Source organism: Sus scrofa, chromosome 5, assembly GCF_000003025.6.
Source record: "Sus scrofa isolate TJ Tabasco breed Duroc chromosome 5, Sscrofa11.1, whole genome shotgun sequence".
Classification (NCBI taxonomy): Eukaryota; Metazoa; Chordata; class Mammalia; order Artiodactyla; family Suidae; genus Sus; species Sus scrofa.
This window is the reverse complement of record NC_010447.5, coordinates 89,691,230-89,707,445: the sequence shown is the minus strand read 5'-3', so window position 1 is coordinate 89,707,445 and position 16,216 is coordinate 89,691,230. Positions and strand designations below refer to the sequence as shown.

At 41.9% G+C, this 16,216-nt stretch overlaps 1 protein-coding gene across 1 annotated transcript in view; it reads right to left on the bottom strand.

The window, feature by feature from the left end:
* UBE2N (ubiquitin conjugating enzyme E2 N) overlaps positions 1-16,216 on the bottom strand; it is a 43,040-nt gene that overhangs the window by 8,900 nt on the left and 17,924 nt on the right. The window contains 3 exon segments of the mRNA XM_005664262.3: positions 401-541; positions 704-736; positions 739-949. Of these exon segments, the coding sequence (XP_005664319.2) occupies positions 401-541; positions 704-736; positions 739-949 (385 nt within the window).

The window sequence follows — 16,216 nt, the reverse complement described above, 5'->3', positions numbered from 1 at the left end:
CCCTGGTTATAATCTGACACATAGATTACAAAAAACAGCTCGAAAGAGTTTAAAGGTTTTCCATTGCCTTTATGTACTGCTAGATGTATGACAGGCACTCAAGTATTGGCTGCGGCTGTGGCTGTGGCGTAGGCCAATGACTCCAGCTCCAATTAGACGACTAGCCTGGGAACCTCCATATGCCATGGAGACCAAAAAAAAAAAAAAAGAAAGAAAGAAAGAAAGAAAAATTTGGGGAGCCATCTAAGAGGCCACAAGATGGAGTCTGAACATCTTTAAATACTATAAGGAAGGTCTAGTTTTTTTCTTGCTAAGACTCTGAAAGGAGTTTCTAAAAAGATAGTACAAGGTTGTTTCAAAAGTGGAAGTGGTGTGAAGTTCAAGAACGAATATTAAATACCTGTTTCTATGGCTTGGGCTTCGTTGGTCTTCCACTGCTCCGCTACATCATTTGCTAATGGATCATCTGGATTGGGAGCGCTTAACAAAGCCTGGATCGATAGCAGAACTGTGCGGATCTGCAGTGCTGGGGACCACTTATCTATGAAGGTAACAGGCCCAGAATGACCAAGCATGAAAAAACAGCCCCAGAACTGTTGCGTTTATTTAAGATAAAGCTATAATGTTTGGTTTCTCAAAATGGAATGCTTAGGAGAAAAAGGAGACCTCGTAAATAGAGTATAATGACAAAGATAACACTTACCTTTCAAAATATCTAAACATATTCTTCCCAATTGTCTACATTAGGATGATAAATTTTGGTCATGAAACGGACTTTAGGGGCTGCCATTGGGTATTCTTCTGGAAGGAATAGTTCAAGTTTAAAAGTCCCTCCCTCAAAGGGGGAATCCTGGGGGCCAGCTATGACCACATGAAAATAACGAGCGTTGCTCTCATCTGGTTCTGCTTTAATGCCGGGAACTGGTTCTGCCAGCAAACGCTGGGTTTCCTACAAAGGAAAAACAACATATTTGTAAAACAAATGTCATTTGCTAAATATCAAAATAAAAATTAGAAAATGTATCTCCTTATACAGATGGCCAACAAGCACATGAAAAAAATGCTCAACATCACTGATTTAAGAGAAATGCAAATCAAAACTACTGTGAGATACCACCTCACACCAGTCTGAATGGCCATCATTAAGAAGTCCACAAATAACAAGTGCTGGAGGGGGTGTGGACAAAAGGGAACCCTCCTGCACTGTCGGTGGGAATGTAAACTGGTACAGCCACTATGGGGAACAGTGTGGAGATACCTTAGAAATCTATACATAGAACTTCCATATGACCCTGCAATCCCACTCTTGGGCATATATCCGGACAAAACTCTACTAAAAAGAGGCATATGCACCCACATGTTCATTGCAGCACTATTCACAATAGCCAAGACATGGAAACAACCCAAATGTCCATCGATAGATGACTGGATTTGGAAGATGTGGTATAGATACACAATGGAATACTACTCAGCCATAAAAAAGAACGACATAATGCCATTTGCAGCTACATGGATGGAACTAGAGACTCTTATACTGTGTGAAATGAGTCAGAAAGACAAAGACAAATACCATATGATATCACTTATAACTGAAATCTAATATACAGCACAAATGAACATGTCCACAGAAAAGAAAATCATGGACTTGGAGAATAGACTTGTGGCTGCCCAGGGGGAGAGGGAAGGAGTAGGAGGGATCAGGAGCTTGGGGTTATTGGATATATCTTGGAATGGATTTACAAGGAGATCCTGCTGAGGAGCATCGAGAACTATGTCTAGATACTCATGTTGCAACAGAACAAAGGGTGGGAGGAAAAACATATACATGGATGTGTAATTTGGTCCCCATGCTGTACAGTGGAAAAAAATTAAAATAATAAAACAAGGGGAAAAAAAAGAAAGAAAATATATCTCTTGTAACTGGACATAAAAGAAACTCTCCAATCAATCTCCCAATGGATTTTTATTTAGCTTATAAAATGCGCAGTTCAAGGAAAAACTATTTAAAAAAATCACTATGAGCTGAAAGCTACTGTAAGCAAATAATAACGACCTTGTACACATTTCAGCTATAAGGGTCTCCAAATGAGTTGATAATAAAATTGGGTTAATGAGACTGGTTTTATACTCAAGGGAAAGAAAAGGGAAAAAAAAGAAAGCACTAGGATTACCACGATACTTAAGGCAACTTATTTACTCTGTATAAATGCTACTAAAACCAAGCCAGGTTTTTTTGTTAGTTTTCTGTTTTGTTTTTTGTTTTTTTGCTTTTTAGGGCCACACCAGCGGCATATGGAGGTTCCCAGGCTAGGTGTCTAATCAGAGCTACAGCTGCCAGCCTACACCACAGCTCATGGCAACGCCAGACCCTTAACCCATGGAGCGAGGCCAGGGGTCGAACACGCAACCTCATGGTTCCTAGTCAGATTCATTTCCACTGTGCCACAATGGGAATTCCAAAACCAAGCTAGCTTTCAAAGCCACTGAACATGTGCCCTCTGAAAAATCTAATGGAACAAAGGACAAGTGCCTAGGAACCTAACTAAAGGGGGGGGGGGGGGGCTAGAGAAATATACGCAACTGTGCTAATTAGTCTCTAAAACAGACAATGAGGAGTTCCCGTCATGGCTCAGTGGACGAACCCAACCAGTTTCCATGAGGCCGCAGGTTCGATCCCTGGCCTCGCTCAGTGGGTTAAGGATCTGGCATTGACATGAGCTGTGGTGTAGGTCACTGATGCAGCTCCAATCGGGCATTGCTGTAGCTGTGGCACAGGCTGGCGGCCACAGCTCCCATTCAACCCCTAGCCTGGGATCCTTCATATGCTGCAGGCGCAATCCTTAAAAAACTAAATAAAATGAAATGAAATAAAATAGACAATGAGCGAGTTTCCTGGCGGCCTGGCAGTTAAAGATTTGGCAATGTCATTGCTGTGCCTCGGGTTCAATCCCTGGCTTCAGAACTTTCACATACCACAGGGGCAAGGGAAAAAAAAAAAAAAAAAAGACAACGAACCTCAAATGGACCCTTACTGCTCTCCAACAATCACTCATATTGTTAGTTCGTTCTTCCATCTCTCTCCCTATCTCCTAAATAACTGCGACATTCTTTCTCCTCTCTGTTCAAACTGCCAACATCTCCATCCATACATCCTCACTTTGGGCTGATAACTCTGTTTCGTATTTCACGACAAAATAGAAACTTCCCGAAGTTATCACTGTAGCATCTGTACACCAACCTGCATCTGTGTGCCCAAGTGCTCTGCCTTTTCTCCTGGCAGTCATTCTAGGCTAAGGCCACGCTCTCCTCTCGATCTTAGCTCCTTCTCACCTACTAAAGGACATCGCTCTAGCATCTCTTCTTCTCTCTCTTCAATCACCAGTTCCCCCTCTTTACTGGATCTTTCCCCAAACTGTACAGACTCACTATAATTACTCCCCCAAAGAGACCTGGCTCTCCTCCACCAGCTACTGCCCCACTGACTGGCTCTTCTTTGAAAGTTACCTATACTCGCTTGTCTCTAATGGCTCTCCTCCCCTCCTATCTTCAAAACAACTCAAAACAACTCTACAATCAGGCTCCAGCTTGCCGAGGTCACCAATGATTCCTATGTGGTTAAATCAAAGGGCTAATGCTTTATCTTAACCAACTTCGATGCAATATCTGACCCAACTGATCTGCCATCTCCTGGTGAGGCTGCATCCAGTTTCCTGCAGCCACACTCTCGGGATTCTCTTCCTACTTGCATGGGAGCAGCCTCCCTGCTGACCCCTCCCTACTTGCACAACACTCCAGCATTTAGGTGCTCCAGGGCTCCATCCAAGGTCTTCTCTGCCTACACACTTCCAGAGCGATCTCATCTCATCCAATGAACTGAAATAGTAAACACACTTCCTATGTGCCCAAGCCTCCCCAAATACATATCCGACACAGATTTCTCCCCAAGCGTGCCTCTTCTATTCGTAACTGTGGGACAGCGCCCCTCAAACGCCTAATAGTCACCCCCCACTCAGCACGATCTTTGACACCTTCAAAGTGCCCCTCCCCCCAAGCATTCTGCAAGTCAGTTACTGAGAAATCCACCCTGTCAAATGGTTGACCATTGCCTTCATAACCCACCCATCTAACCTGATAAGCACATTCTGTTGGCTTGAACTTCAAATCTACCCATGACTGGCCAGACGTCTCATCACTCCACTGCTACACCTCTGATCCAAGCCACCAAGGGCTCTCCCCTGGCAAAGGGCAAGAGATAACCAACTTGTTCTCTCCGCTTCTGCCTTGCACTCCTCACCCCACTGCCATGCCCATCTCTATTCTACAGACCTTTTCAAAAGCAAAAACCGTATAATTCCACTCCCCCCCCCAAAAAAAGAGGCTTCACATGACCCCCTCATGCCACCTATCCCTCAGGCCTTCGGCTCAGCTTTCCTCGTCCTGTCTCCCACCTCCACCCGGACCTTCCAGCCAGATGAACTGCTCTGTAGTCCTTCAGCCTGCCAGGCATCCTCTTCCCTCAGGGGCTTTACAAAGGGTTCCCTCTTCCCTTTCCACAGAGCTGGAACCCTCAGCTCTGAGGGTCTTCATTCAAATCTATTTTCTCAGTGAAGCCTCTACAATTCAACATGCAGACCCCAATCCAGCCTATCCCACACCCTCCTTCTATCCCTGCTCCCCCACTACTTCATCTCCAGGGCCTCCAAACACACTGCATATGGCACTCACTCCGCTCAGAATGGAGGGAAAAGGGAGACCTGCGTTCATTTACTGCTACAGCCGCAGCGTCTGGCACAGTACCCAGCGCCACAGAGGTTTGCAAAATACTTGCTGAATTATCCATCTACGTGATGTTACAAAGAACAAGGTATAAACGATCAGAAATTTCATCTTTAATGTTAAAACAGGGTTATTCCGTGAACGACATCACAATAGAAAACAAAAGGATCCAGTCAGGCATGGGAAGATATAATCTAATTTCCGTTTACAAATTTAGCCAGAAAAATGCTAATATTCAATACACGAACTGACAGTAGTGAGTGTAGTTTTACATATTAGTAACAATATATTGTCAACATTTTGAATAAATACATATAGTCAAAAACAGCTAAAACACTTCTGTATTTAAGCTTTTAGGTATGACAAATAATGAATGAGAATAATGTATTTACACTGCTTTTACTTAAGAAAAATTATACACCTTCCACCACTTCATTCTACAGCCTGCAGTGTATACACTAAAAAAAAAAATTTCTCTGTCAGCACAATTATATACTGAAATAATCATAAGATGGAACTACAAAATCTAATCCTTCCCCAAAATGCGTTAAACCCACAGGCATTTAAAGTAATGTTTTTAGTAATGGTTTTAACTCAAGACTAATTTTTGTTTTGTTTTAATCATAGCAATGCAAGGGCAATTCAGATCCTGAAATGCTAAAAACTACTTTCAGCAAAATATTCTGTAGATTCAAAGAAAAACATTTCCAGAGCATTAAAGACCTCAGGAGGCAATAAAGCAGCCTCCCATCTTGGGAAGTCCTCCAACAGGTAACTGGAACAAAAGAGGCTGGTTTTCACCTTTAGGGGAAAAGTGAAGACCGGGATGAACAAAAGGAGGAAATGAATGAGAAAAGAAGTAAAACTGCTTGAATTTTGACTCCGCACCTCCATTCTTTTGTTTTATCCCAAGTCCTCATATTTTTAGAAAGCCATAAAGAAGGAGGGAGAAAGAAAAAAAACAGAGAGAGAGAGAAAGCTGGGGCCCAAGGGCCCCAAAACACCACTCCTAGTTAGATAAAATAGTAGCAGCTCTATTCAAAGCTATAAAAAGCTGCCAGAAGGGCCTCCAAGATCACATCCAAAAATAGCTTCAAATCACTCTCAGAGCGTCACTCTGTCAGAGACAGACAGGGCATTCATTTCCTCATCTTCAGTTCACTCCCCAAATCAGATAATCTTTCTAAAGAATGTACGTATTGAAGAAACACACCAAGTGGCCTGATCAAGCATAAGGCGTAATCGGAACACACTGTAGAATAAGCTCTTAGGTACAGAAAATTTTTTGAAATAGTTTTTACATGGTCTCAAGTCCTAATGGATTTGGATATAATGAATAGATGCATAATTATCTGACTACAGAGCACTGATTTCCCAAACAAACCCATAGCATAAATTACAGGAGGAAAAAAAAGAATAAAACCCAAACCAAATGGAACAACCCTTCCATAGAAGTCGTTGTCAATTTTTTCCCCTACAAAGGCAAAAACTGGGAAGGAAATAAAAGCCTTCCTGCTACTACTCACACCGAGAAATGTGCAACACATTCTAGCTTTACACTATTCTTTTGTAGACAGTGATGTATTAAGTCTAGAAGTACTGGGCTAAAGTTACTACAGTGTTGGCTTAACTATATTTCTGAGGAGGTAATTTACAAGGCTCGGCGCCTCAGCTTCCTCAACCACATCGTTAGCCTCTCGTGCAGAGGTGCTATGAAAATTAAATGAGAGAACACTGTAAAAGGACTTGACAAATGAAGTCACATGAGAAGACTACAGTCATACGTAACCAATTACAAGAGAATGCAGGGTAAGAACAAAGCACAGTAACAAATCTCAAGATTTATTAAGTGTTCCTAAAAAAAAGAAACTAACATCTAGTTGCACTTTGTGACCCTACTTGTTTAAAAGCAATCCTGGGACTGGATCCCAAGTAGAATTTTAGCTCAGATCATGCAAAATAAAAGGTAATACGTTTCCCATCACGGCTTAGCAGAAACGAATCTGACTAGTAACCATGAGGACACAGGTTCGATCCCTGGCTTCCATCAGTGGGTTAAGGATCTGGGGTTGCTGTGGCTGTGGTGTAGGCCAACAGCTCCTGCTCTGATTCAAACCCTAGCCTGGGAACCTCCATATGCCAGAGGTGCAGCCCTAAAGAAAAACGAAAAAAAGAGAAAGTAATGTAGACTATGTTTAGGAAATCGGTTGCTAAAAAGTAGAAACGGATGTACATAAAAATAGAGTATGAATTTAAGTGGCAACACAATTAAGGTCTCAAGGAAACTACCTCGTCTTACAGAATGCATACAGCAGTTCATGCTACAAATACTTTAAGAAGGAATTAAAAAACACATCAAACTGATCTGATCAGGACAGATCTACTGGGACTCAAAAGAGCAAAATCCCATGGAGTTCCCGTCGTGGCGCAGTGGTTAACGAATCCGACTAGGAACCATGAGGTCGCGGGTTCAGTCCCTGCCCTTGCTCAGTGGGTTAACGATCCGGCGTTGCCATGAGCTGTGGTGTAGGTTGCAGACGCGGCTCGGATCCCGCGTTGCTGTGGCTCTGGCGTAGGCCGGTGGCTACAGCTCCGATTCAACCCCTAGCCTGGGAACCTCCATATGCCACGGAAGCGGCCCAAGAGATAGCAACAACAACAACAACAACAACAACAAAAGACAAAAAGACCAAAAAAAAGACAAAAAAAAAAAAAAAAAAAAAAATCCCAGAAATACACCACAGTAAATTACAACACTTGACATGCTGTCAACTAACTCTGTTAACTAGTTTTCCCATTTTTAGGTTCAATAATAATGTGTGCAATATGAAAAATTGTAAATTGTACACATTTTAAGGCAATGAATTATGTACAGGAAAATTTTAGATAATAAATAGTATCCTTAGAAAAAGAGTGATAATTTGTGGAGTTCCCAATGTGGCCCAGTGGGTTAGGGATCCAGGGTTGCTGCAGTTGTGGCTGTGGCTTGGCCTGGGAACTTTCATTGCCATGGGTGTGGCCAAAGGGGAAAAAAAGTTCTCATCTGCATATGAGAAAAAATTGTCCTATTATTCACTATATATACCCCCACCACATTTTATCTATAGCAATTAGGTTTTCTTTCTCCCCATAACAGAATATTCTCTGAAGAAAAAAGAAAACAAAACAAAATCTCCTGTGATGCAGTGGATTAAGGATCTAGCATTGTCACTGCAGTGGCTTGGGTCACTGCTATGCCACGGTTTGATCCTTGATCTGGGAACTTCCACGTGCCCGTGTGCAGCCAAAATAAATAAATTAATACAACAGAATATTCTCTAAACACAAAACTGCAATTGTGGATCTTTTAGCTCATCTCACCTAGATGTGACTATACTCGATTTTCATTATCACAAAAATGTCATAAAATTGAGAGGTGCCTCAATGATGCCTATTCTGTCCACTCCAACCTACTACTACATCTTTAAGTGATTCTAAAATACTAACAGGGGCTCCTTTTAGGGGATTATTAATCAAGCAAGTTGATTTTTCATTATACAAACTGTAAACCACCTGAGGGCATCTATGAGTTCCCCCTCAATTAGTAAGTAGACATTTTAAAAATGTCACCAATGACATTTGAGTATCATGCCCTTAACATTTCATCCATGAGCCCTATGATTTTTACCATGATTTTGCTTAATGCAATGAATTTGGAACACATCTCATTATAGTAAAACTGACTACATGTATTCTAGCTGCCATTAGGAACGGAACCAAAGTTGTGCTCCATTTCCTCATTACATTACTTCCTTACAAATCATAAGGCCAGCTAAAGGTATATACCATGATAAAAATGGCCAGTGAATGCTTTCCCTTCGAATGGCTGTTCAAAAGAAATATGTCAGCCATGTGTCTAATTACAAATTTTCTAGTAGCCACATTAAATAGCAATGTGGTCATACACACTGTCATATAAAATAGACGATTAATGACAAACTACTGTATAGCACAGGCAAATCTACTCAAGAGTCTGTAATGACCTATATAGGAAAAAAGAATGGATATATCTACATGTATGACTAACTCATTTGCTGTACACCTGAAACTAACACAGCACGGTAAGTCAACCATACTCCAATAAAATCAGTAAACCAACAGTTTTACTGGGAACGTCCATATGCCGCAGGTGTGGCCAAAACAAGAACACTGCATGAACAAACATTTATTCAAACGAGGCAGGTGCCTGATGAAATACGGGTTAATCAGTGAGGAATAATTTGAATTTTTATGGTCCACACCACCCCCTAGTGGACACAAGACCTCTTCTACTTAAGCCAACACGTTTTGCCTTGCAAATGAAAAAACTGATTTTCATAAAAGTTACATTAGGAAAGTATTCTAATATCCCCCCCGCGGAGTAACACCCGAGAGACGGGGCTGTGGGTTACACATCTCTCTGCCCTAATTTTTCTCATCAACCCAAAACCAGATCCATACTTCTGTTAAGTTCGGCGAAAACAAATGGAGATTTGGGAGCCAGAGAGGGACTTTTCAAAAGCTACGTATATCTCACTAACTCATTTCTCATGTCTGAATTAGTCTGAAAGCATCTCCCCTGCACTTCCAGTTTCCTGTGCGTTAATTAACCTCCATTTTTCTTTCTAGAACTAGCATAGTAACTAACTGCTGGTGTACTTGTGGAACCCTAAACTATTTGAAGGCGGGAACTCTAGCAGGCAAATGGTGGCAGGAAGGGCTAAATGAAGGTTTGTCTCATGAATAAACGCATGCATATTCGGGTTCCACACAGAGCTGATGAGAAGGGTGACTCTACCTGATGTGGTAGTTGGTAACTTCCATCCCAGGAATGGCATTTACAACTACTCCACTCACTGACAGCAGACAAAATCTGAAAATCCTATTAACAAACTGTTCATCCAACAAGTAAAACTGTTAGACTGAACTCCTTGATTTCTTCGTCTGCTACCCACCAATTCTTTTGCCCCACTAAACACATCAGGTTAAACAGGTAGTCTGTTTCTTTTCCTCCCCTCACCACTACTCTGTGAGTACCACAAGGACAAGGACACTGTGATTATCAAGCGATGTTTCCAGAAATGCAGAGAATCAATAAAAGCTCAAGTAATGAAAACAAACTAGGTCAGGGAGTTCCCTGGTGGTCTAGTGGTGAGGATTCAGTGCTTTCAGGGCTTCGGCCTGGGTTCAATCCCTGGTCTGGGAACTGAGATCCCACATCAAACTGCTGTACTCCATGGCTAAAAACAAAGACAAACCCCAAACGCTAGGTCAAATACTGATTTAAGTGCTCTAAATGTATTTTTAACACATTTAATCCTAGATGCATTTTACAAATGAGGAAAATGAGGAACTAAGAGTGACCTCTTGCAGTATAATCAAAGCCAGGTTTAAAATCCAGGCTATTGGGTTCTACCTAATCTAGATTCAGAGTCTATTTTCGTAATCTCAGTGGTACAGAGAAAGGCAATTAACAATACGAACAGTAAATGTCAAATGTTTGGCAGGACAATAAACAGCACAGGAGTTAAGGAAAGGCTTAATGGTCATCAAAAAGTGCTTCGTGGAAGAGGTAAATTAAAATATGTCACTTTTCTTTTCTTTTGGGACTGTCAAGTGAAGAAGTATAATCTTATTAAATGAAGTAGAAAAAAATTGCTTTAAAAATTGGCTATACCATTTTAACCTCAAACTGTTACATGGTAAGCCATTTGCCTCTGATACTGCACAAACCATTTTGCTCTGAAATGTTCTTGTGACTTTGAAATATGAATTTACTAAATAATGTATTAATTCCTTACTTTGCACATAGTATTGTGGCATCAACTAACTCTAAGAGAGTCCCTTACCACCACCACCCCAACCCCTGGAATTTATTTCATTGTGAATAAAAAGTACACATAAATGTCAGTTTTTGAAGGACTCAGTTTAGAATGAGTATGTCAAGGTCTTAGAGAAGATACAAGAGTGAGTGAAGGACAAAAGAACTAGATTGGGGCCCTATTATTTCTTGGGTATTTCTAAAGGCATTTGAAAAGTTTTCTGGAAAGATAGAGACTTTACATCTCTATCTTTTTTCACCTGTTTTTCTGGAAAGATTTCTAAATATTGGCATCACAGGTAGACAGTATCAACTACTCTTTCACATAACACTCATGAAATTCTTGGTTGCAAAAATGTCCTCTGAATACCCAGCGCTGTAATTAATATTCTTGGAAGCTATGTTTCTCCATTTCTATTGGTTTCTTATTTGATGGATGCTGTAACACCTTATGGTCTGAACTTACCAGCTCAAAAGATACAAAGAAGCCTTTGGTGATTTGAATAATGTAACTATCTCAGAACTCTGAATGAAGAAAGGACTAATAATTTTGTAACGCTTCATCATTGAGACAGCTGCTCTGTGGAAATATTTAAAGCACTATTAACAAACCATTTAAAGAAAAAAACGTGTATGTTTGCGATTCTGGGAGGGAGTATGTAACTTAGCAGGTGGGGGAGGAAAAGTCTTCTGAATTCATCTTGAATGCATACAGGGAAATTTTTTAAATACCTGTTTCTGTATGATGAACACTCAAATTATAAGTGATGCATTAGCAAAAACCAGTGAACGTGTACTTTAAAAACTCAGCTTCTGGAGTTCCTGCTGTGGCACAGTGGTTAAAAACATGACTGTAGCGGCTGGAATTGCTACAGAGGCGTGGACTGAATCCCCAGCCTGGTGGCACAGTGGGTTAAAGGATCCACTGTTGCCATAGCTGTGGTGTAGGCTGCAGCTAGTAGGATTTGATCCCTGTCCCAGGGAACTTTCATATGTTTCCGATACCACAAAATAGACAAGAAGAAAACACACCCCCCCTCAAGCTTTTATGTTAGATATGATCCAAACTGTAGGTTTCTTTCTTTCTCAAAATTTTAACTTGTTCTTTGAAGTTGATAGTTTACTTTAAGGTCCTTATGTGTAAGTTCAGCCACTTGTCTACAAATCTGTCCACTCTTAAGCAATGGTAAAAACTCTCCATTCATTCTTATCTTCCTTCTTCTCGTTTAGTGCAATATTCAAGTCGGGAGTTTAAGAAGGTGGAAATCTGAACTACTGTAGAAAACAGAAAAACTCATCTATGGGCACACAGAAGGCCTGCCTGGCAACATAAGGCAAAATGAGGTTCATGGCAGATATCTGTCATTCTTTTTGGCCACCGACTGCTGGAACACCCTTGTTTGGGAATCACACTCACCAACTTTTAGGGATTCCCCACCTCTCTCAACAGTACCTTAGTCTTATTTTCTAACTCTCTTGCAATCCAGCATATGAGACCCAGGCTCAGTCAAAACCTATGCCTCAGAGATAAGAAATAAAGACCCATTCCGGCAAGGAAAACACTGGTTACTTCTAGAGAGCCAAGTGCAGCCTCCTATACTTGGCATCAGCAACGGCACTGCAGCCTGTGTGGCATTCGATGTCTGCAGAGAATGAAGGCTGTGCTGTCAATCTGAGCCTTGCTCCTGACTGCCTCTCTCTCGGGTGCTCCCAAAGACCGTGTGAGGTATCTAGTAACTCCATAAATGCTATCTCAGCTTAAAATAGCCAAAGTTGGATTCTGTTGCTTGCTAAAAATAAAGTCTAAACTAGATAGAAAAGCAAGTGAAGGAAGGGTTAAGAGTTAACAGACTGGGGGTAGAAGGGGTGGAAATGAAGGGTTAAGTTAAGAAGCTACCTCTTTGGGATTAACTGGACCAAAGGAGGAGAGCACTGAAGTTGGCTAATCTCATTATCAAAGAACTTCTACCTAGTTTAAGAGCCTCTGAAGAGGGAGCTGATTTCATATTCAACTAGGCAGCCTGGTGTATCTACAGCTACAGACTTAGAGCTAGGAATCTGAATTTCATCCCAGTTCCAATTGTATCAAATTGTTATACAACCACACTAACTCATTTACCTGCCTAACTTCTTAAAATTTAGTCCCTTGGACATTTCAAAGGTTCTCTCTAAGCACTATACTTAGCTGAACATTTTATCATTGGAATGGTTTAAATCTTACTGCTATAGTCTTCCTTTTGCTGGAAGGTTCCCTTTTGTCATATTTTTTTTTTTTTTTTTTTTTTTTGGCCAGGCTTGCAGCATGTGGAAATTCCCAGGCCAGGGACTGGACACACGCCACAGCAGCAACCCAAGCACACTCACTGCAGTGACAATGTCCACTCAACTCCCTCCATTTTTACTTTTTAACCTTGTAATTACTGTTCACTACTCAATATTTCATCTTCCTTGCCGAGGAAAGAGATATTATGAACATACTATAGAGTCAGCATCCATGCCAATTTTTGTTTTTGTTTTTTAGGGCCACACCTGTGGCACATGGAAGTTCCCAGGCTAGGGGTGGAAGTGGAGATGCAGCCGCCAGCCTACGTAGGATTCAAGCCGAGTCTGCAACCTACACCACAGCTCATGGCAACACCTGATTCTTAACCCACTAAGCAAGGCCAGGCATCGAACCCAAATCTTCATGGATCCCAGTCAGGTTCATTTCCACTGAGCCACAGCAGGAACTCCCATGCCAATTCTTAACATCTAAATAGGGTAGAAATTTGTTGCTTTATGGTGCCTGCTTTTTCCCAAGTTTATTTCACTTTCTTATTAAAGAAAAGTACATATGAAATCACCTTAAAATTGGCCATATTCCTAATAACAGAAATCTGATTAACATTCTAGTACATTTATATTTGTTGTGATAAAGACAAATGTCCTTAAGAACACTTTAATATGGGAGTTCCCTGGTGGCTCAGCAGGTTAAGGATCCAGGATCCTCTGAGCAGGACACTGGACTTTCAGAGGCTAAAGAACTGGAGAGCTAGATAAATTTAGTTAGAACCAAGGTGCAGGGACTGACAACTAGATTAATCCTTAAAACTGAATTGGATGTTGACATACATTATTTCATTTAATCCTCAGAAATGTACACAGAAACCTAACAAGTTGAAGAACACTGAAGAGAAATCCCCTCTGGAGTCAAGGGCTCTTTTCACACCTCACAGTTAGAACTGGAATCCTCAGTATCCAGCAGTGCTTCACACCTCTACTCACATTAGGTGAATGACGAAGAGTTTAGAGTTAAAAGGTGTATCAGAGATCAAAACGAAAAATATACCTCTTAATTTGCTCTGGTGGTTTATCCTTAGAACTGACAAAGACCCACCAAGGATAGATGGAACTCATCTCCCTTAGCATTTTCTCTAATTCCACTTCCTTCTTGACTGTCCCAGCTTGAAGATATGCATTCCATCTTTCCTGAGATTTGAGGGCTGGCCAAAGAAACTGGGGGATTCAAATCATTTGGAATAAAGGGATTTCTTTATAGCATATAATGCTCACATACACACACACACACACACACACACACACACACACACACCCGACAGTCAAAAAAAACCCCATAGGAGTTCTCTTGCGGCATAATTGGTTAAGTATTCAGCATTGTCACTGCAGTGGCTTGGGTTGCTGCTGTGGTGTGGGTTCGATCACTGGCCCAGGAACTCCCACATATCGCAGGCGTGACCAAAAGAAAAAAAAATCTGTAAATTATGTACAATTACAGAAAAGCTGACATTAAAAAACAAAAAAAAACAAAAACAAAACTGTATAAATCCCTAATTCTGCAAGACTAAAGGTACGCCAAACACCGCCGCATCTCAAAGGCTTCTTGCCCCTGCCTATCATGGGCTGCACCAGAGGGTCTGGCAGGTTTCTATCTTTGAAACCTCTACACTGGGAAATTTTATCTGTGCCAGATGTAAAGTAAATCTCTCACTTATCCTTCTACACTTTATGATTCCGGAGGTACGGCTCTGCCAACCACATTTCTGCTCTTCCAGGGGCTCCCTGTTAAACTCTGCAGATGAGGTGGGAGTGTTAAAACTACAAGAAGAGACTTGCCTCTTCCGGGCTTCTGGTCCACCTGAGGTGCCTCTGAGCATCACCCAATATCCCTGCAGCACATTCATCCTATCTGCAGCTGAACCCGTACCAGCTTATCTGCCACAGCCCCCTGCCCACCCCCACCCACAGGGATAGACTCTTTTCAGAGGTGTGGATCCCAGCTGGGGCTCTTTCTTCAAGTTTCTAAATTTTAGTAACTTCATTTTTCTTTGTTTTTCCCCAGACTCAGGAGAGATACCTGCTTCCTACAGATGCTACCTCCACAATGCCTTCAAATTCTTTCACCCTTCAATCCCCTAAGTAACAACTTATGTGACAGCTCCCAGGTGTTCACAAAATTGCCAGAGTAAGGACGAGCCCAGCCGCCTGCACGCCACCTAGCACCACCCCTTCCCTCTGGGCCTCCACTCAGCAAAAGGACACAGGACAGTTGGGAAGCAGAAGGGCAGCTGTGCCAGGGAAGGAAATGCCAACTCTAGAGGGGGACCCACATGAACCTCTCAGTCCCTGGTGCCTGGGAGCTCTGCCACTTAACACAGGCATCAGCCACAATGTCCATAGCCGACAACAAGACAATCATCAAATTCAGAATTAAAGGTGGTTTATTGCTACCACCGTGAGCTTCAGATAAATCCAGTCCAACCCTACCCCAACTAAGATCCACCCTTGCCCACCTTTCAAAGCAGAGGACCTCAGCTAGATGCTCTTTGGAGAACAATCTCTTAATATGCTTCAAAGTTAAGTGTGAATAACCCAAACAGAATTTCACTTTTTTTTTTTTTTTTTTTTTTGCCTGTTAGGGCCACATGTGTGGTATATAAAAGTTCCCAGGCTAGGGGTCGAATCGGTGCTACAACTGCTGGCCTAGGCCACAGCTGCAGCAATGCAGGATCCGAGCTGGGTCTGCAACCTACACCACAGCTCAGAGCAATGCCAGATCCCTAACCCAATAAGCAAGGCCAGGGACTGACCCCGCATCTTCACGGGTATCAGTTGGCTTCATTTCTGCTGAGCCACAAGGGGAATTCCCCAGAATTTCACCATCTTGGAAGAATATTAAGACTCCAAACACCATACAGCCAACTTCTCAACCGCACTGCTCCAGTACCCTGATAAAAGATTTAGGGCTCAGCAATTTTGCACACAGCTTAGTAATACTTTGAGGTAACAACTTCATATATTTGGGCATCCAACAAATCTGAAGAAAAAAGGTAAGCTACCCAAATCAAGACTAAGGGGGGCTCTTCCTGCCAGAGGATATATACGTCTTTTCTCACTCCCATTATAAAGCTCTTTCAGTAGACATGACAACACAAGACTTCATATTGAGACTCCCCATTGCGGCTCAGCTGTTTAAGAACCCAACACAGTGTCTGTGAGGATGCCAGTATGCTCTCTGGCCTTGTTCAGTGGGTTAAGGATCCAGCATTGCCACAAGTTGTGGCACAGGCTGGCAGCTACAGCTCCAACTCACCCCCTAGCTGG